This window comes from Oncorhynchus tshawytscha, linkage group LG02 (genome assembly GCF_018296145.1).
Source record: "Oncorhynchus tshawytscha isolate Ot180627B linkage group LG02, Otsh_v2.0, whole genome shotgun sequence".
Taxonomy (NCBI): Eukaryota; Metazoa; Chordata; class Actinopteri; order Salmoniformes; family Salmonidae; genus Oncorhynchus; species Oncorhynchus tshawytscha.
The window spans coordinates 12,773,954-12,794,569 of record NC_056430.1 but is presented as its reverse complement, the minus strand read 5'-3'; the positions used below and the strand labels follow the sequence as shown (position 1 = coordinate 12,794,569).

Here is a 20,616-nt window from a genome sequence, read left to right as displayed (position 1 = left end):
CCGTCTGACGTCGGAGCAGACGCTTCTACTAGCCCTGGGCTACTAACTTTAAACGCTGTGTCGTAGTAGCGTAGTAGCGACTACTCCGCGGCTTCCCTGTTCCACCGATTGCTGCCCCCTGGACTCTATGATCACTTGGCTACATAGCTGATGCCTGCTGGACTGTCCATTAATCACTGTACTCCTTTCTGTTTATTTTTTGCCTATCTGTCGGCCCAGCCGTGAACTCAGGCTCTGTGTGTATTTAACCAACGCTCTCTGCCCAGTCATAGCCATTTTAAAAGGTTGTTGTTGTTTTAGCTGATTAGCTGTTGTTGTCTCACCCGTTGTTGTCTTAGCTAGCTCTCCCAATCAAATCAAAATCAAAATCAAATTCATTTATATAGCCCTTCTTACATCAGCTGATATATCAAAGTGCTGTACAGAAACCCAGCCTAAAACCCCAAACAGCAAGCAATGCAGGTGTAGAAGCAGGCTAGGAAAAACTCCCTAGAAAGGCCAAAACCTAGGAAGAAACCTAGAGAGGAACCAGGCTATGAGGGGTGTCCAGTCCTCTTCTGGCTGTGCCGGGTGGGGATTATAACAGAATATGGCCAAGATGTTCAAATGTTCATAAATGACCAGCAGGGTCAAATAATAATAATCACAGTGGTTGTTGAGGGTGCAACAAGTCAGCACCTCAGGAATAAATGTCAGTTGGCTTTTCATAGCCGATCACGGAGAGTATCTCTACTGCTCCTGCTGTCTCTAGAGAGTTGAAAACAGCAGGTCTGGGACAGGTAGCACATCCGGTGAACAGGACAGGGTTCCATAGCCGCAGGCAGAACAGTTGAAACTGGAGCAGCTGCACGGCCAGGTGGACTGGGGACAGCAAGGAGTCATCATGCCAGGTAGTGCTGAGGCATGGTCCTAGGGTCAGGTCCTCCGAGAGAGAGAAACAAAGAAAAAAAGAGAGAAAGGGAGAATTAGAGAGAGCATACTTAAATTCACACAGGACACGGGATAAGACAGGAGAAATACTCCAGATATAACAGACTGACCCTAGCCCCCGACACATAAACTACTGCAGCATAAATACTGGAGGCTGAGACAGGAGGGGTCAGGAGACACTGTGGCCCACGTCAGTGACTCAACCCACTCAAGTGACGCCCTTAGCGACAGCATGGAAGAACACCAGTAAGCCAGTGACTCAGCCCCTGTAGTAGGGTTAGAGGCAGAGAATCCCAGTGGAGAGAGGGGAACCGGCCAGGCAGAGACAGCAAGGGTGGTTCGTTGCTCCAGAGCCTTTCCGTTCACCTTCACACTCCTGGGCCAGACTACACTCAATCATATGACCCACTGAAGACATGAGTCTTCAAGACATGAGTCTTCAGTAAAGACTTAAATGTTGTGACCGATTCTGCGTGGGTAGGCAGACCATTCCATAAAAATGGAGCTCTATAGGAGAAAGCCCTGCCTCCAGCTGTTTGCTTAGAAATTGTAGGGACAATTAGGAGGCCTGCTTCTTGTGACCATAGGTAGGAGCAACCCCATGTAATGCTTTGTAGGTTAGCAGTAAAACCTTGAAATCAGCCCTTGCCTTAACAGAAAGCCAGTGTAGGGAGGCTAGCACTGGAGTAATATGATCAAATTTTGGGGTTCTAGCAGCCGTATATAGCACAAACGGAAGTTTATTTAGTGCTTTATCCGGGTAGCCGGAAAGTAGAGCATTGCAGTAGTCTAACCTAGAAGTAACAAAAGCATGGATTTTTAAAAATTGTATCAGTTTTGGACAGGACGTTTTGATTTTTTTAATGTTACGTAGATGGAGAAAAGCTGTCCTTGAAACAGTCTTGATAAGTTTGTCAAAAGAGAGATCAGGGTCCAGAGTAACGCCGAGGTTCTTCACAGTTTTATTTGAGACGACTGTACAACCATCAAGATTAATTGTCAGATTTAACAGAAGATCTCTTTGTTTCTTGGGACCTAGAACAAGCATCTCTGTTTTGTCCGAGTTTAAAAGGAGAACGTTTTTTTTAACCTTTATTTAACCAGGCAAGTCAGTTAAAAACACATTCTTATTTTCAATGACAGCCTAGGAACAGTGCGTGAACCAACTGCCTGTTCAGGAGCAGAACGACAGATTTGTACCTTGTCAGCTCGGGGGTTTGAACTTGCAACCTTCCAGCTACTAGTCCAACGCTCTAACCACTAGGCTACCCTGTAGCCATCCACTTCCTTGTGTCTGAAACACAGGCTTCTAGCGGGGGCAATTTTGGAGGACAAACCATTCACAGAGACAAACGGATATCTTTCCTGCAGATAAGATCTAAACCAGGCCAGAACTTGTCCGTGTAGACCAATTTGAGATTACAATCTCTCCAAAAGAATGTGGTGATCGATGGTATCAAATGCAGCACTAAGCAGCACTAAGTCTAGGAGCACGAGGACAGATGCAGAGCCTCGGTCTGACGCCATTAAAAGGTCATTTACCACCTTCACAAGTGCAGTCTCACTGCTATGATGGGGTCTAAAACCAGACTGATGCATTTCGTATACAGTGTTTGTCTTCAGAAAGGCAGTGAGTTGCTGAGCAACAGCTTTTTCTAAACATTTTTGAGAGGAATGGAAGATTCGATATAGGCCGATAGTTTTTTATATTTTCTGGGTCAAGGTTTGGCTTTTTCAATAAAGGCTTTATTACTGCCACTTTTAATGAGTTTGGTACACATCCGGTGGATAGAGAGCCGTTTAATATGTTCAACATAGGAGGGCCAAGCACAGGAAGCAGCTCTTTCAGTAGTTTAGTTGGAATAGGGTCCAGTATGCAGCTTGAAGTTTTAGAGGCCATGATTATTTTCATCATTGTGTCAAGAGATATAGTACTAAAACACTTGAGTGTCTCCCTTGATCCTAGGTCCTGGCAGAGTTGTGCAGACTCAGGACAACTGAGCTTTGGAGGAATACGCAGATTTAAAGAGGAGTCCGTAATTTGCTTTCTAATGATCATGATCTTTCAAAGACGTTCATTAATTTATTACTGCTGAAGTGAAAGCTCTTTTGGGGAATGCTGCTTTTTAGTTAGCTTTGCGACATTATCAAAAATACATTTCGGATTGTTCTTTTTTTCCTCAATTAAGTTTGAAAAATTGGATGATCGAGCAGCAGTGAGGGCTCTTCGATACTGCACGGTACTGCCTTTCCAAGCAAGTCGGAAGACTTCCAGTTTGGTGTGGCGCCATTTCCGTTCCAATTTTCTGGAAACTTGCTTCAGAGGTCGGGTATTTTCTGTATACCAGGGAGCTAGTTTCTTATGACAAATGTTTTTAGTTTTTAGGGGTGCAACTGCATCTAGGGTATTGCGCAAGGTGAAATTGAGTTCCTCAGTTAGGTGGTTAACTGATTTTTGTCCTCTGATGTCCTTGGGTAGGCAGAGGGAGTCTGGAAGGGCATCAAGGAATCTTTGGGTTGTCTGAGAATTTATAGCACGGCTTTTGATGCTCCTTGGTTGGGGTCTGAGCAGATTATTTGTTGCGTTTGCAAACGTAATAAAATGGTGGTCCGAAAGTCCAGGGTTAGGAAAAACATTAATATCCACAACATTTATTCCACAGGTCAAAACTAGATCCAGAGTATGACTGTGGCAGTGAGTAAGTCCAGAGACATGTTGGACAAAACCCACTGAGTCGATGATGGCTCCGAAAGCCTTTTGGAGTGGGTCTGTGGACTTTTCCATGTGAATATTAAAGTCACCAAAAATTTGAATATTATCTGCTATGACTACAAGGTCCGATAAGAATTCAGGGAACTCCGTGAGGAACGCTGTATATGGCCCAGGAGGCCTGTAAACAGTAGCTATAAAAAGTGATTGGGTAGGCTGCATAGATATCATGACTAGAAGCTCAAAAGACGACAACGTCGTTTTTTGTTAGTTGTAAATTGACATTTGCTATCGTAAATGTTAGCAACACTTCCGCCTTTGCGGGATGCACAGGGGATATGGTCACTAGTATAACCAGGAGGTGAGGCCTCATTTAACACAGTAAATTCATCAGGCTTAAGCCATGTTTCAGTCAGGCCAATCACATCAAGATTATGATCAGTGATTAGTTCATTGACTATAACTGCCTCTGAAGTGAGGGATCTAACATTAAGTAGCCCTAGTTTGAGATGTGAGGTATCACAATCTCTTTCAATAATGGCAGGAATGGAGGAGGTCTTTATTCCAGTGAGATTGCTAAGGTGAACACCGCCATGTTTAGTTTTGCCCAACCTAGGTCGAGGCACAGACACGGTCTCAATGGTGATAGCTGAGCTGACTACACTGACTATGTTAGTGGCAGACTCCACTAAGCTGGCAGGCTGGCTAACAGCCTTCTGCCTGGCCTGCACCCTATTTCATTGTGGAGCTAGGGGTGATAGAGCCCTGTCTATGTTCATAGATAAGATGAGAGCACCCCTCCAGCTAGGATGGAGTCCATCACTCCTCAACAGGCCAGGCTTGGTCCTGTTTGTGGGTGAGTCCCAGAAGCCAGAGTCAATTACTCGATGCCGACACATCTTTCTAGCTGATTTACACCCTGAAGCTATGTTGCGCTTGGTGACCTCTGACTGTTTCATCCTAACATCGTTGGTGCCGACGTGGATAACAATATCTCTATACTCTCTACACTCGCCAGTTTTTGCTTTAGCCAGCACCATCTTCAGATTAGCCTTAACGTCGGTAGCCCTGCCCTCTGGTAAACAGTGTATGATCGCTGGATGATTTGTTTTAAGTCCAATACTGCGAGTAATGGAGTCGCCAATGACTAGGGTTTTCAATTTGTCAGAGCTAATGGTGGGAGCCTTCGGCGTCTCAGACCCCGTAACGGGAGGAGTAGAGACCAGAGAAGGCTCGGCCTCTGACTCCAACTCGCTGCTTAATGGGGAGAACCGGTTGAAAGTTTCTGTCAGCTGAATGAGCGTCACCGGTTGAGCATTCCTACAACATTTCCCTCCAGAAGCCATGAGAAAGTTGTCCGGCTGCTGGGACCGTGTCGAGGGGATTCATACTAACGTTACTATCAGTACTTACTGGTGGCACAGACGCTGTTTCATCCTTTCCTACACTGAAATTACCCTTGCCTAACGATTGCGTCTGAAGCTGGGCTTGCAGCACAGCTATCCTCGCCAAAAGGCAAACGTTCTCCTGTATATTATGACTACAGCGACTGCAATTAGAAGGCATCACGTTAATGTTACTACTTCGCTTCGGCTGTTGGAAGTCCTGGCGAACCATGTAAATAAAACGTCCGGAGTGAAAAAGTTGAGTGAGGGAAAAACTAACAATATAAACGTAATTCAAAAGTAAAAACAGTAAAGTTGTCAGGTAGCAAAGTAAGGTTGGCAACAAAATGCACAGCAGCACGTGAACAAGTCTGCAAGTTGTGACCGGAAATGACAAGGATGCACCTGAACTCTATAGTCTTCTCAACACCTGTGATTACTTTATGCCTCGCTGTATGTCTTTCTCAAATGCCAATATGCCTTGTATACTGCTGTTTAGGTTAGTTATCATTGTTTTAGTTTACAATGGAGCCTCTAGTTCCACTCATCATTCCTCTTATACCTCCTTTGTCCCACCTCCCACACATGCGGTGACCTCACCCATTATAACCAGCATGTCCAGAGATACAACCTCTCTTATCATCACTCAGTGCCTGGGCTTACCCCCGCTGTACCCGCACCCCACCATACCCCTGTCTGCACATTATACCCTGAATCTATTCTACCATGCCCAGAAATCTTCTCCTTTTATTTTTTGTCCCCAACACTCTAGGCGACCAGTTTTGATAGCCTTTAGTCGTACCCTCATCCTACTCCTCCTCTGTTCCTCGGGTGATGTGGAGGTAAACCCAGGCCCTGCATGTCCCCAGGCACCCTCATTTGTTGACTTCTGTGATCAAAAAAGCCCTGGTTTCATGCATGTCAACATCAGAAGCCTCCTCCCTAAGATTGTTTTACTCACTCACTCCGCCAACCCTGATGACCTTCCTGTGTCTAAATCCTGGATTAGGAAGGCCACCAAAAATTCTGAGATTTCCATACCCAACTACAACATTTTCCGTCAAGATAGAACTGCCAAAGGGGTAGTTGCAATCTACTGCAAAGATAGCCTGCAAAGTTCTGTATACCCAAACAAAAAATTAATCTCTCCAGAAATAAGTCTCTCACTGTTGCCGCCTGCTATCGACCCCCCTCCGCTCAAAGCTGTGTCCTGGACACCATTTGTGAATTGATCGCCCCCCATCTAGCATCAGAGTTCATTCTGTTAGGTGACCTAAACTGGGATTTGCTTAACACCCCGGCAGTCCTACAATCTAAGCTAGATGCCCACAATCTTACACAAATCATCAAGGAACCCACCAAACCCTAAATCCGTAAACATGGGCACCCTCATAGACATTATCCTGACCAATTTGCCTTCCAAATACACCTCCGCTGTTTTCAATCAGGATCTCAACGATCACTGCCTCATTGCCTGTATCCGCTATGGGTCCGCGATCAAACGACCACCCCTCATCACTGTGAAACGCTCCCTAAAACACTTCTGCGAGCAGGCCTTTCTAATCGCCCTGGCCCTGGTATCTGATGTAGAATTTTGTAATCAATGTTCATAAATTTCACTTATCCTTATAGGTCTGCAAACCAGAGTTTGTAATGTTCTGGTTTTAAATGAAACAGACAGAGTTCCCAGCTCACAATTGGTCAAATCCAAGTTTATTTGCGAGAGCTTTCCTGTGCATATACAAAGACGTTCCTTTTATAACATTCTCTTAACATACACACATACATACACACTAACATTAGGAGAGCTATCTACTTCTCTACAATTCTCACCACAGATGATCACTACCCAGCTGACAGTTCCAGTCCCCCCCAGATAAGGGAAACCTGGAGGGGCTCTCCCTGTCCTATCTTATCTCCCCAGAGTTATAGCCGGGTCGGTTCAAACATAGGTTAAGGCTCCTCTTTGTTTTCTTTCGACACACATACATTCCTCTCTTCCCAGGTCCAACCTAGTTGGACCTGTGTTTATTATTTTTAATTACTCCTTGTCCATGCTACATAACCTCTAATCCCTAATGGTTAAAATTCTTGGGTAGAATTATTTAATCATATATCTTAAACCTTTATAAAATCTTTTAACAGTATCCTGGAAGGATATTGACCTCATCCCGTCAGTCGAGGATGACTGGTCATTCTTTAAAAGTAATTTCCTCACCATCTTTGATAAGCATGCCCCGTTCAAAAAAATGCAGAATTAAGAACAGATATAGCCCTTGGTTCACTCCAGACCTGACTGCCCCTGACCAGCACAAAAACATAATGTGGTGGACTGCAATAGCATCAAACAGTCCCCGCGATATGCAACCGTTCAGGGAAGTCAGGAACCAATACACGCAGTCAGTCAGGAAAGCAAAGGCTAGCTTTTTCAAGCAGAAATTTGCATCCTGTAGCTCTAACTCCAAAAGGTTTTGGGACACTGTAAATTCCATGGAGGACAAGAGCACCTCCTCCCAGCTGCCCACTGCACTGAGGCTAGGTAAAACAGGCACCACTGATAAATCCATGATAATCAAAAATTTCAATAAGCATTTCTCAACGGCTGGCCAATCCTTCCTCCTGGCTACTCCAACCCCGGGCCAACAGCTACACCCTCCCCCCCACAGCTACTCGCCCAAGCCTCCCCAGCTTCTCCTTTACCCAAATCCAGATAGCAGATGTTCTGAAAGAGCTGCAAAACCTGGACCCGTACAAATCAGCTGGGCTAGGCAATCTGGAACCTCTCTTTCTAAAACTATCCGCTGCGATAGTTGCAACCCATATTACCATCGTGTTCAACCTCTCTTTCGTACCGTCCAAGATCCCTAAAGATTGGAAAGCTGCCGCGGTCATCCCCCTCTTCAAAGGGGGAGACACCCTGGACCCAAACTGTTACAGACCTATATATACATCCTGCCCTGCCTATCTAGAGTCTTCGAAAGCCAAGTTAATAAACAGATCACTGACCATTTTGAATCTCACTGTACCTTCTCCTCTGTGCAATCTGGTTTCCGAGCCGGTTACGGGTGCACCTCAGCCACGCTCAAGGTACTAAACGATATCATATCCGCCATCGATACAAGATAGTACTGTGCATCCGTCTTCATTGACCTAGCCAAGGCTTTCGACTCTGTCACTGACCATATTCTTATCGGCAGACTCAATAGCCTTGGTTTTTCTAATGACTGCCTTGCCTGGTTCACCAACTACTTTGCAGACATAGTTCAGCGTGTCAAATCGGAGGGTATGTTGTCCGGACCTCTGGCAGTCTCTATGGGGGTAGCACAGCATCTGTACAGCACTTTGAGATATCAGCTGATGTACGAAGGGCTATATAAATAAATTTGATTTGATTTGATTTAGCACAGGGTTCAATTCTCGAGCCGACTCTTTTCTCTGTATATATCAATAATGTTGCTCTTGCTGCGGGCGATTCCCCGATCCACCTCTACGCAGATGACACCATTCTGTATACTTCTGGCCCTTTCTTGGACAATGTGCTAACTAACCTCCAAACAAGCTTCAATGCCATACAACACTCCTTCCGTGGCCTCCAACTGCTCTTAAACGCTAGTAAAAACCCAATGCATGCTTTTCAACCGTTCGCTGCCCGCACCCGCCCGCCCGACTAGCATCACCACCTTGGACGGTTCAGACCTAGAATATGTGGACAACTATAAATAGCTAGGTGTCTGGGTAGACTGCAAACTCTCCTTCCAGACTCATATTAAACATCTCTAATCCAAAATGAAATCTAGAATCGGCTTTCTATTTCGCAACAAAGCCTCCTTCACTCACGCCGCCAAACTTACCCTAGTAACACTGACTATCCTACCGATCCTCGACTTTGGCGATGTCATCTACAAAATAGCTTCCAATACTCTACTCAGCAAACTGAATTCAGTCTATCACATTGCCATCCGTTTTGTTACCAAATCACCTTATACCACCCACCACTGCGACCTGTATGCTCTAGACGGCTGGCCCTGGCTACACATTCGTCGCCAGACCCACTGGCTCCAGAACATCTATAAGTCTATGCTAAGTAAAGCTCCGCCTTATCTCAGTTCACTGGTCACGATAACAACACCCACCCGTAGCACACGTTCCAGCACGTATATCTCACTGATCATCCCCAAAGCCAACACCTCATTTGGCCGCCTTTCCTTCCAGTTCTCTGCTGCAAGTGACTGGAACGAATTGCAAATATCGCTGAAGTTGGAGACTTTTATTTCCCTAACCAACTTTAAACATCAGCTTTCTGAGCAACTAACCGATCGCAGCAGCTGTCCATCTGTAAATAGCCCACCCAATCTATCTATCTCATCCCCATACTGTTTTTATTTTATTTACTTTTCTGCTCTTTTGCACACCAGTATCTCTACTTGCACATCATCATCTGCTCATTTATCACTCCAGTGTTAATCTGCTAAATTGTAATTATTCGCTCCTATGGCCTATTTATTGCCTACCTCCTCATACCTTTTGCACACACTGTATATAGACTTTATTTTTTCTACTGTGTCATTGACTTGTTTATTGTGTTATTGGCTTGTTTATTGTTTACCACATGTGTACCTCTCTGTTGTTGTCTGTGTGATACTGCTTTGCTTTATCTTGGCCAGGTCGCAGTTGTAAATGAGAACTTGTTCTCAACAAGCCGACCTGGTTAAATAAAGATGAAATAAAAAATGTAATAAAAAAAGAGCATTGGGCCAGTAACCAAAAGATTTCTAGATCGAATCCCTGAGCTGACGAGGTAAAAATATGTCGATCTGCCCCTGAACAAGGCAGTTAACTTGCTGTTCCTAGGCCATCATTGTAAAAAATAATTTGTTCTTAACTGAGCTGCCTAGTTAAATAAAAGGTTAAAACAAGATCATTGCAAACAGGTCATTAAGGCCCTTGGATAACAAGTTGAGTGACCAATCCACCTGACTAAAAATATTGTTTTTTTTCACCAGAAAAGGTTACATTTATTTAACTTCAGCTGTTAAATTTAACTTCAGCAGTACAAAACCTCCTGAATGTGTGGGTGGTACAGGGTGTTGTTCTCAGATACCCTGGATACACACGTTTTGGTAAGCAAATAGATGTCATAATTTATGTAAATATGATGTCACCACAATAGGGAAGTGTGTTTGGGTTTACTGCACTTTGTTATGCTCTAGGCTTTTCTCTCATATTATTATTGTCTCATTGAGCCCCTCTGATCTTTCATGACACCGGGGGCTGGTCTCTCTCTCTCTCTCTCTCTCTCTCTCTCTCTCTCTCTCTCCCTCTCTGTCTCTGTCTGTCTGCCTGTCTCTCTCTCTTTCTCTCTCTCTCTCTGTCTCTGTCTGTCTGCCTGTCTCTGTCTCTCTCTCTCTCTCTCTCTCTCTCTCACTCTCTCTCACTCTGTCACTCTCTCTCCCCCCTCTCCCTCTTTCTCACTCTCTCTCTCACTCTCACTCTCACTCTCTCTCGCTCTGTCTGTCTGTCTCTGTCTCCCTCTCCTTCTTTCTCACTCACTCTCTCTCACTCTCTGTCTATCTCCCCCTCTCTCTGTCTCATTATAATTTTTTCCCTGTGTTGCTTCCAGTGCCAATCTTTTGTTTTGGGGAGTTGGCCAAGCACTCCCGTCCCAAGGAGGAATCTGTAGGGAACAGATCTGTTTGCTGTCTCCTTCGCTGTTAGTCAACTGTGAGGTCACCTTTTGAGTGACTCATGCTTTGCTCTTATCAATTTAACTTTTTTTATCAATTGGACATTGCTGGTGAGGCCACTGCAGCTCCCTTCAGCTGTGTTCAGCTGGGGAGTGAAGTGGGCTGGGCAGAGCATCAGCATAGTTTCCCAGGGAGTTTCCCAGGGAGGGACGGGTTAGGGTATCCTGTCATTGTTGGGAGAGACCCGAGTGAGCCAGGGCATTTTAATGGCTGTGTTTTGTTGTAGGAAGGTGTTGTCTGGTTAGTTAGTGTCTGATCTGTTTCTGCCTGGGCTTGGTATTAAAGTACAGAGAGAGGGAGAGGCTGTGTGTGTCACAAGGAGGAGTCCGATGTAAGATGAGGCTATAGATGTAGTGGTTGGACATTGATCAGGGTTTATAGAGTGGGTGGAAAATGCAACAGGAGTTGTTGTCTTCTTGGATGTCTCTACAGTCCCTACTGTCTCTACAGCCTTCTGACTGGAAGACGTTGCATAGAAAGGTGAGTGGAACAATGGAACTAAAGACTACACTCAGAAAAACAACTTGGTATCTAGAACCTAAAAGGGTTATTTGTGTGAAAGGTTATACCTGGATTGAAACCAAAAAGTGTTTTGGAATCCTTTTACATGTTTTTTGACTAACTCATGTACTCAGCTGGCTCACAGTGACAGACTATACCATTCTATTGGTTGACTCACAGTGACAGACTATACCATTCTATTGGTTGACTCACAGTGACAGACTATGCCATTCTATTGGTTGACTCACAGTGACAGACTATACCATTCTATTGGTTGACTCACAGTGACAGACTATACCATTCTATTGGTTGACTCACAGTGACAGACTATACCATTCTATTGGTTGACTCACAGTGACAGACTATACCATTCTATTGGTTGACTCACAGTGACAGACTATACCATTCTATTGGTTGACTCACAGTGACAGACTATACCATTCTATTGGTTGACTCACAGTGACGGACTATACCATTCTATTGGTCTGTGCGTTTAACCTATTATCATGTATCAGGCGATCTGCGAGCATATTTGCTGGCTTAGAATATCAGAACCCCAGAAATTATTTGAAAAGGCCTGTAAAATCTATTCTCATCAAACCAAATACTGCAATTCATTGTGTATCTTAAGTTTTATAAATTAGATTTGCATACAATGCTAAGGTAGAGATAGTTGATAAGATGACAGCACTCCTGATTGAGACTGGCAGTGTGTCTGTACTGTATGGTAAATGATATGGGATGAGTTGGAGCTGTGGGACCCTGGCGGAGGCCTCTAGGTGTGTAGAGTTGGTCATTGCTCCTATCTGTTTACACAGTACGACTGAATAATTGATGATGTCTACTGTCTCTGTATGTAGAGCAGGAATATGATGAGATCATCAGGATGCAGCGTCTCTCCTGAATAAAACGAGTGCTGCATATGACCAACGTCAGATCCTAGATCCTAGATCCTAGTGTAGTGGGATTTTTGGCGTATCAGGGGCAGCAACAGTTGGGTACTGGAGGAACACAGAGACAGTGAGGAAAGTGTGTGTGCGTGCGTGTTCATGCGTGTATGTGTGTGTCTGTTATCTTTGGGTGAGGGCATTTTCAGAGATCTACTAGGTCTCCACTCCCATTGGGTGCGTTATAGGTAGGCCTATTCGAAATAGCTTCCTTACCTCCTCTGTCAGACTGAAAACCTCTTGTTGCTGTCGGTGTAACGATATTATATGTGTCAGACTTCCCTGGCAGTGCCGCTTCGCTGAACACTGTTTTAGAAGCCTTTCACACAGATGCTTTGTTATTGGAGTACTGTATACTGCTCCGGATGTAGATGAAGCCATCAGGTATTGACACAGCTAGCACAGTGGTGTTTTCTGTCTGTTGTCTTTCTGTTTGGTTTACAGAGTGACATGAATGAATAAGTGAATGAATGAGGGTACTTCTCTCTCTCATTTCTTAGCCAGGGTAGAAACATTCGATAGTATGATGCCTTTCCGTTTCTTCATGACCTTGGAGTGTATCACTATTAATGTTACGTTATACGTTGTTATAAAGCTACAGTATATGAACTAGTCCAATCTGTCAAGAATGGACGACAGCCATTTCAACAGATGACATCTTACGGCCATTCACAGTAGTGCTTCAGAAGGACGGTTGGTCAGTCTACACCTGTTTTAAAGTGGAATACAATGCACAAACCACTGGCCTAATGAATATGAATCAGTGTTGAGCCTGCCTGCTCTGACATACTCTTGTAGCTTACGCCACCATTCAGACACAAGGCAGTCTCAGGGTAACAATGACAAATGATTCATATCTAATCAAACCAGGACATGTTAGATTTACTGTACAACCACAGACATCATGTCATCATTTGTCAAGGTACCTTAGTAGCCTGACCGCAGAAAGCATGTTTGCATTCATGTTTCGTACTCTGTAGGTTAACAGTTGGCTTAAGTTACCTGGAGGATTTCATTTTTCAAATAGTACTATATTTTCGTAGGTTTCCATTTCCAATAAATGCTGTGTAGTTGGTATGGCCCAGTGGAATTGGGACTTAGTTGGTATGGCCCAGTGGAATTGGGACTTAGTTGGTATGGCCCAGTGGAATTGGGACTTAGTTGGTATGGCCCAGTGGAATTGGGACTTAGGTGGTATGGCCCAGTAAAATTGGGACTTAGTTGGTATGGCCCAGTGGAATTGGGACTTAGTTGGTATGGCCCAGTGGAATTGGGACTTAGTTGGTATGGCCCAGTGGAATTGGGACTTAGGTGGTATGGCCCAGTGGAATTGGGACTTAGTTGGTATGGCCCAGTGGAATTGGGACTTAGTTGGTATGGCCCAGTGGAATTGGGACTTAGTTGGTATGGCCCAGTGGAATTGGGACTTAGTTGGTATGGCCCAGTGGAATTAGGACATAGTTGGTATGGCCCAGTGGTATTAGGACTTAGTTGGTATGGCCCAGTGGAATTGGGACTTACACAGTTACCTTCAAGGGAAATTACCAAAGCACATAGATTGAGGGAGTGTTTTATGTAAATGTCAGCAGTACAGTGAAATACTCCTTTGAACTGGACATAACAGCATTCAGTTGTTTTGAAAATAGCTTTTTTTAAGAGAATAGGACTACATTTGGACTTTAAAAGCCCTAAGATAAAGTTATTAGTTTGCAGTTCGGTTGTTTCCTGAATATTACCTCGACCTGTACTCGAGTGCCTGCAGTCAGAGAGATGTGTAGGCAGCACATTGAGTGTTTATGATGAATAGCTGTGGTGCTGCCATGGGTTCTGAGATATAGAGGACCTGTCCTTTACTGCAGTGGAATTTTACTGTGGCTAGCTGGGAGCTGTAGCTGTGGCCCCCTTATTTTACCACTGCCCCCCCCAATCCCTCTCCTGTCCTGCCCTGCTCAGCATCACTCTGTCTAGCGCCCTACCCAGTGACGTTTAATCACCTCTCATCTCATCCCCTCCTCTCTAGCAACTCGGTCTACACAGGAAAGCACTACTGGTTACATTCACAGGAATGGCATGATATTACACAGGTCTATCAGCTGTTGTAAAAGCATCGTCATGTTACCCTTTGTTCTGGAATGTGCTGCCAGATTTTCCTGGCTGCTGATCACCCTCACGTATGACTGTCTCATCATAACACCGAGTTGCTCTCTTGGCTTCATGAATATTCAAATCAGGGTTTTATTATTGGCTTTCTGTCTGCATGGCAACTCGCAAATCCACCTTTGAATATTAGATGAGATTGATAATACACTCTATTTTTCTCTTGAAGTGGAGTCAACCTCTTGTGTAATAATAATAATAATTATTATAATAATACATGCCATTTCCCTCTATTACCTCAAATCAAATAAATGTTATTAGTCACATACACATAGTTAGCAGATGTTAATGTGAGTGTAGCTAAATGCTTGTGCTTCTAGTTCCGACAGTGCAGTAATGTTTAACAAGTAATTTAACAATTCCCCAACAACTACCTAATACACACAAATCTAAAAGGGTGAATGAGAATATGTACATATAAGTATATGGATGAGGGATGGCCGAGCGGCATAGGCAAGGTGCAACAGATGGTATAAAATGCAGTATATACATATGATGTGAGTAATGTAAGATATGTAATAAGAGGCATTGTTTAAAGTGACTAGTGATCCATTTATTAAAGTGGCCAGTGACTGAGTCTCAATTTAGGCAGGCATCTGTCGTAAAGGTCACACCTGTACAATTTACTCTCTCCCTCCATCTTCAATCACCTCTACCTTCTACTCCTGTATTCTCCATTTCTGTCTGCTTCTCTGTTTCCTCCTCACTGTGTCTCACTCTCTTCCCTAGCTACACATCAGAGGCTCTTCACACTATATTTCCCCACCTCCATGTTCCCTGTCTCTCCTTTAACCCTCACCGTCTCTAGTCCTATCAATCAATGCAATCCTGTGCCCTCATGATGCCATGGTTAGTACACCCCATCATCACCCCCACACCCTTCTCCTCATCCCTCGTCCCCCCCACCCTTCCACTCATCCCTCGTTTCTCCTCCCCCACCCTTCTCCTCATCCCTCGTTCCTCCTCCCCCCCCACCCTTCTCCTCATCCCTCGTTCCTCCTCCCCCCACCCTTCTCCTCATCCCTCGTTCCTCCTCCCTCGTCTCCCTCTGAGAGTCTCTTTTCTCTTCCTCCTTGACTGAACCATTCAAGCAAAACACTAGAGGATTATCACTCAGCCATTGAGAAACACACACACACACACACACGCGCGCTTTCACTCAACACGTTGCCTGGCCAGAAGTGTCTGTGCTCTTGGATAAGACAGTGTCTATGTTTGTTGACGGTGTATGATGTGATGATGCGAGAGCTCAGCTGTCTGAGAAAACGGGGCTCTGAGCTGAACAAAAACAAAGGGGCGGGAGGAGAGAGAGGAGTGGAGCCCACGTGCCTCAGAGCTCTAGCTGTATCTGTAGCTCGCCGTCGTGTCTCACTCTGCTAATGGAGGACTGGGGGTAAGGCTTTTGTTGTTAGGACGGAACGGACGGAGGTAGTCTGCCTGCGTCCCTCCTCTTTTTGGGTGCATTCATTTGCGGTCCTTTGTCTTGGCTATAGCCTAGAGTGGTTTATCACTGCCTGGTTATTGCAGTTGGTTGATGTGCTGGTGTGTTTGAGGTTGAAGTGCGTGTGTGTGTGTGTGTGTATATTTGGTTATGTGTGTGGAGATGGAGAGCCCTAATGAAATATGTGTGTTGTGATCTTCTTCATAGTGTTGCTGGGGTATGTAGAAGAGAAAAAGGTACTTCATGTTCCTTTCCATGGTGATTTTGATGAGACAGCAAGAATGGTTTGTTACTGCTTTCGTCACCTTAGGTGTGTTAGAGTTTAACTGGACTGACTCGATGTGTTCTTTTGTGTAAAAGACTAGTAGGCCTTAATACATTAGAATTGTGATCAATTTCAAGTATTGATTTCTGTACATATTACAATGGTTTAGGACAGGAAGAATGTAGAAATATGCTGTCTGCCAGAAAGATAGTAACGGGTAAGGAGGCGTGAGGTGGTGTTTGTGTGTATACACTACCATCTAGCCTTGTTCCCAGACAGGACTGTCCTACACTAGAACAAAAGCCTCCTCTTGATGGATTAACCAACTGTGGTGCACACCCAGCTCTCACACATTCGCCATGCAGCCGAAGCCTTTTTTGTGTTTCAACCAAAGCCGTTCTGCTCACGTTTTGTCTGGGGAGAAACTGCATTTTGAAGTCTGTATCGCTCTCTTTCTCTCTCTCGTTTTCCCTCTCTCCTTCTCCCTCCCAATTGTCAAAAGTATTTTCCCAGCCATTAGGTTATGACGGCTGAGGTGACCCAAATACCCATGCAGTGCCCCCACCCCCCAACCCCACTCTAAAGCAGAGCCCTCTATTGTCTCTCCGCGGCAGCGTCACTGGGCCTTCGTCCTCGGGAGTGGCTTAAAATATTTGGATTTTAATTTTGCCCTTATTTTACCATGTAAGTTGACTGAGAACACGTTCTCATTTACAGCAACGACCTGGGGAATAGTTACAGGTTGTTGCTGTAAATGCGACATACAGGTCTTGGTTTGGTGAAGATGTGCTATTGTTATTGTGCTCGCAAGGGGCGCAGCGGTCTAAGGCACTGCATCTCAGTGCAAGAGGTGTCACTACAGTCCCCGGTTCAAATCCAGGCTGTATCACATCCGGCTGTGATTGGGAGTCCCATAGGGCAGAGCACAATTGGCCCAGCATCGTTCAGATATGGCCGGGGTAGGCCGTCATTGTAAATAAGTATTTGTTCTTAACTGACTTGCCTAGTTAAATAAAAGGTTACATTTTAACAAATTAAAATACATTGTTATTGTTGGTAGCAGACTGCCATCAAGGTGATTGCAAGGCTGATGAGGGGTTGCTGTATCGGATGTGAAAGAGACATCCGGTCGCTCTCTTGGAGTACAATCTGGAAGTTGTAGGCTCTACTGCCATAGGCATTACAGAATATGATATTTGCCTTGATTAAGGACTCAACCAACAAGCCGGTGGTCTCTCTAGCCACAACACCGTTAGTGGAAACCATTCTCCATACTAGCATGTTACCCTTTCTACTCAGCGCTGGGTTAATATTAGAAACACTAACGTTTGAGCATGGATAGACTGTTATTTTGTTCTGAGACAAATCATTCCTCGTGGAGTCTGAGGTGTTTTTTAATGACATACAGAGAGAAAAACTGAACAAATATAGAAAGATAATAAAACAAGAAAAGGGGTACCAGTACCAGAACAGAGGGAGGGTTGCTGTACCAGAACAGAGGGAGGGCTGTTGTACCAGAACAGAGGGAGGGCTGTTGTACCAGAACAGAGGGAGGGCTGTTGTACCAGAACAGAGGGAGGGCTGTTGTACCAGAACAGAGGGAGGGCTGTTGTACCAGAACAGAGGGAGGGCTGTTGTACCAGGAACAGAACGGAGGGAGGACTGTTGTACCAGGAACAGAACAGAGGGAGGACTGTTGTACCAGGAACAGAACAGAGGGAGGGCTGTTGTACCAGGAACAGAATGGAGGGAGGACTGTTGTACCAGGAACAGAACAGAGGGAGGACTGTTGTACCAGGAACAGAACAGAGGGAGGGCTGTAGCTTCTGTTGCTCTTCAATCATCAGTAGTCTCACATCTGTTTGGGCTGAATGTTATTTGATGGCATTATGAATTAAAGGGATCTAATGTTTACACGTATAAAGAAGGAGAACTTTAATAGTTTGTTTTCAATTCCCACAGCAAATCTCTGAAATGGCCTTTCGCTGTATTTTTTGTAGTTTGGATGAATGCAGCTGATCACATTGTATTGCTATTATTAATTATCCTCTTTCTCCTTCCCTCAGTGCCTGAAGACCAAGACTCTGCTGCAGACTCCCAAAACCTCCTCACGTCCTCTCTGCCAAATCTAGGATCATGTCGGGCGCCTATGACGAGTCGGCCAGCCAGGAGGATGGCACAGACAGCTTCTGGGAGGTGAGAACAGACCACTCCTGTTTGGAGATATATTAATATGTAGTCAAACATGCATCCCTTTCAGTGGAACTGGGATTTGAACCAGCAACTCCAGGTGTCCACACTTTGCTGGCACTGCGTCACCCTCTTTTGGCTTTGCAGCAGAGCTGGCAGCGTGACAGGCCGCTGACTAGGGCTACTGATGAAGGAACCTCAGACTCTGGGCTCCTTTAAAAATGGCCTAAACCATTTAGGAAGGCTTTCTTTTAGATATAGAGTAGCTGTGTTCCTCGCTGTCCTTTCCCCTTGTCTAGCTGTGTCCTTTTCTGTCTATGTCTCTTGTTTTCATTTATTTTATTGCTCCTCACTGTATCACTCAGGGAGACACTGACAATAGCGTTCTTAAGGTGGCACGACAATGATCACTCAGTAGGGAGACACTGACAATAGCGTTCTTAAGGTGGCACGACAATGATCACTCAGGGAGACACTGACAATAGCGTTCTTAAGGTGGCACGACAATGATCACTCAGTAGGGAGACACTGACAATAGCGTTCTTTAGGTGGCAATACAATGATCACTCAGTAGGGAGACACTGACAATAGCGTTCTTAAGGTGGCACGACAATGATCACTCAGTAGGGAGACACTGACAATAGCGTTCTTAAGGTGGCACGACAATGATCACTCAGTAGGGAGACACTGACAATAGCGTTCTTAAGGTGGCACGACAATGATCACTCAGTAGGGAGACACTGACAATAGCGTTCTTAAGGTGGCACGACAATGATCACTCAGTAGGGAGACACTGACAATAGCGTTCTTAAGGTGGCACGACAATGATCACTCAGTAGGGAGACACTGACAATAGCGTTCTTAAGGTGGCATGACAATGATCACTCAGTAGGGAGACACTGACAATAGCGTTCTTAAGGTGGCACGACAATGATCACTCAGTAGGGAGGCACTGACAATAGCGTTCTTAAGGTGGCATGACAATGATCACTCAGTAGGGAGGCACTGACAATAGCGTTCTTAAGGTGGCACGACAATGATCACTCAGTAGGGAGGCACTGACAATAGCGTTCTTAAGGTGGCATGACAATGATCACTCAGTAGGGAGGCACTGACAATAGCGTTCTTAAGGTGGCACGACAATGATCACTCAGTAGGGAGGCACTGACAATAGCGTTCTTAAGGTGGCATGACAATGATCACTCAGTAGGGAGACACTGACACCACTGTTCGTGGAACGCCACATTCTTAAGGTGGAATGTTTTGAATGTAATTGAAATGCCTCTCATTCTGGTACCTATGAAAGGTGGGAAACTATAAGCGTGCTGTGAAGCGGATTGATGATGGCCACCGGCTCTGCAATGACCTGATGAACTGTATACAAGAGCGTGCCAAAATCGAGAAGGCCTACAGCCAGCAGCTGACCGACTGGTCTAAGAGATGGAGACAGCTGGTGGATAAAGGTACAAGGGGAGAAGGGGAGACACACCCAGCAGCCCACAGTGAAGAGTTATATTGTCATCTGTAGGAGCATGCTTTAAAAAAATAATAAACTCCTTCTAGTTTTGTCATGGGAGTACAGTGAATGCAATGTGCAGGATATTCATTGAGTCAGAGTAATACCATCTGTTTCTCAAAATACTAATGGACCTCCCTGTTCTCCCTCTCCCTCTAACCCTGACCCTCTTCTCCTTCTCCCTCTAACCCTACCACTTCTCCCTCTACCCCTGACCCTCTTCTCCCTCTCCCTCTAACCCTGACCCTCTTCTCCTTCTCCCTCTAACCCTGACCCTCTTCTCCTTCTCCCTCTAACCCTGACCCTCTTCTCCCTCTCCCTCTAACCCTGACCCTCTTCTCCCACTCCCTCTAACCCTGACCCTCTGCTCCCTCTCCCTCTAACCCTGACCCTCTTCTCCCTCTCCCTCTAACCCTGACCCTCTTCTCCCTCTCCCTCTATCCCTGACCCTCTTCTCCCTCTCCCTCTAACCCTGACCCTCTTCTCCTTCTCCCTCTAACCCTACCACTTCTCCCTCTACCCCTGACCCTCTTCTCCCTCTCCCTCTAACCCTGACCCTCTTCTCCTTCTCCCTCTAACCCTGACCCTCTTCTCCTTCTCCCTCTAACCCTGGCCCTCTTCTCCCTCTCCCTCTAACCCTGACCCTCTTCTCCTTCTCCCTCTAACCCAACCTCTTCTCCCTCTAACCCTGAACCTCTTCTCCCTCTCCCTCTAAACCTGGCCCTCTTCTCCTTCTCCCTCTAACCCTACCTCTTCTCCTTCTCCCTCTAACCCTGACCCTCTTCTCCTTCTCCCTCTAACCCTACCTCTTCTCCTTCTTCCTCTAACCC

At 45.3% G+C, this 20,616-nt stretch overlaps 1 protein-coding gene across 4 annotated transcripts in view; it reads left to right on the top strand.

Annotated features, from left to right (window-relative positions):
• The window catches only part of LOC112221617 (protein kinase C and casein kinase substrate in neurons protein 1-like), a 45,909-nt gene that overhangs the window by 10,619 nt on the left and 14,674 nt on the right, over window positions 1-20,616 (top strand). For 2 of the 4 annotated variants that reach the window (XM_024383793.2, XM_042330581.1), the window contains exons 3-4: window positions 18,147-18,276; window positions 19,577-19,733. In XM_024383793.2, the coding sequence (XP_024239561.2) occupies window positions 18,217-18,276; window positions 19,577-19,733 (217 nt within the window). In that variant the 5' untranslated portion in view covers window positions 18,147-18,216. Of the gene's footprint in view, window positions 1-10,774; window positions 11,250-15,661; window positions 15,768-18,146; window positions 18,277-19,576; window positions 19,734-20,616 lie in introns of those variants that run through there. The other 2 variants (XM_042330573.1, XM_042330579.1) reach the window with 2 other exon arrangements.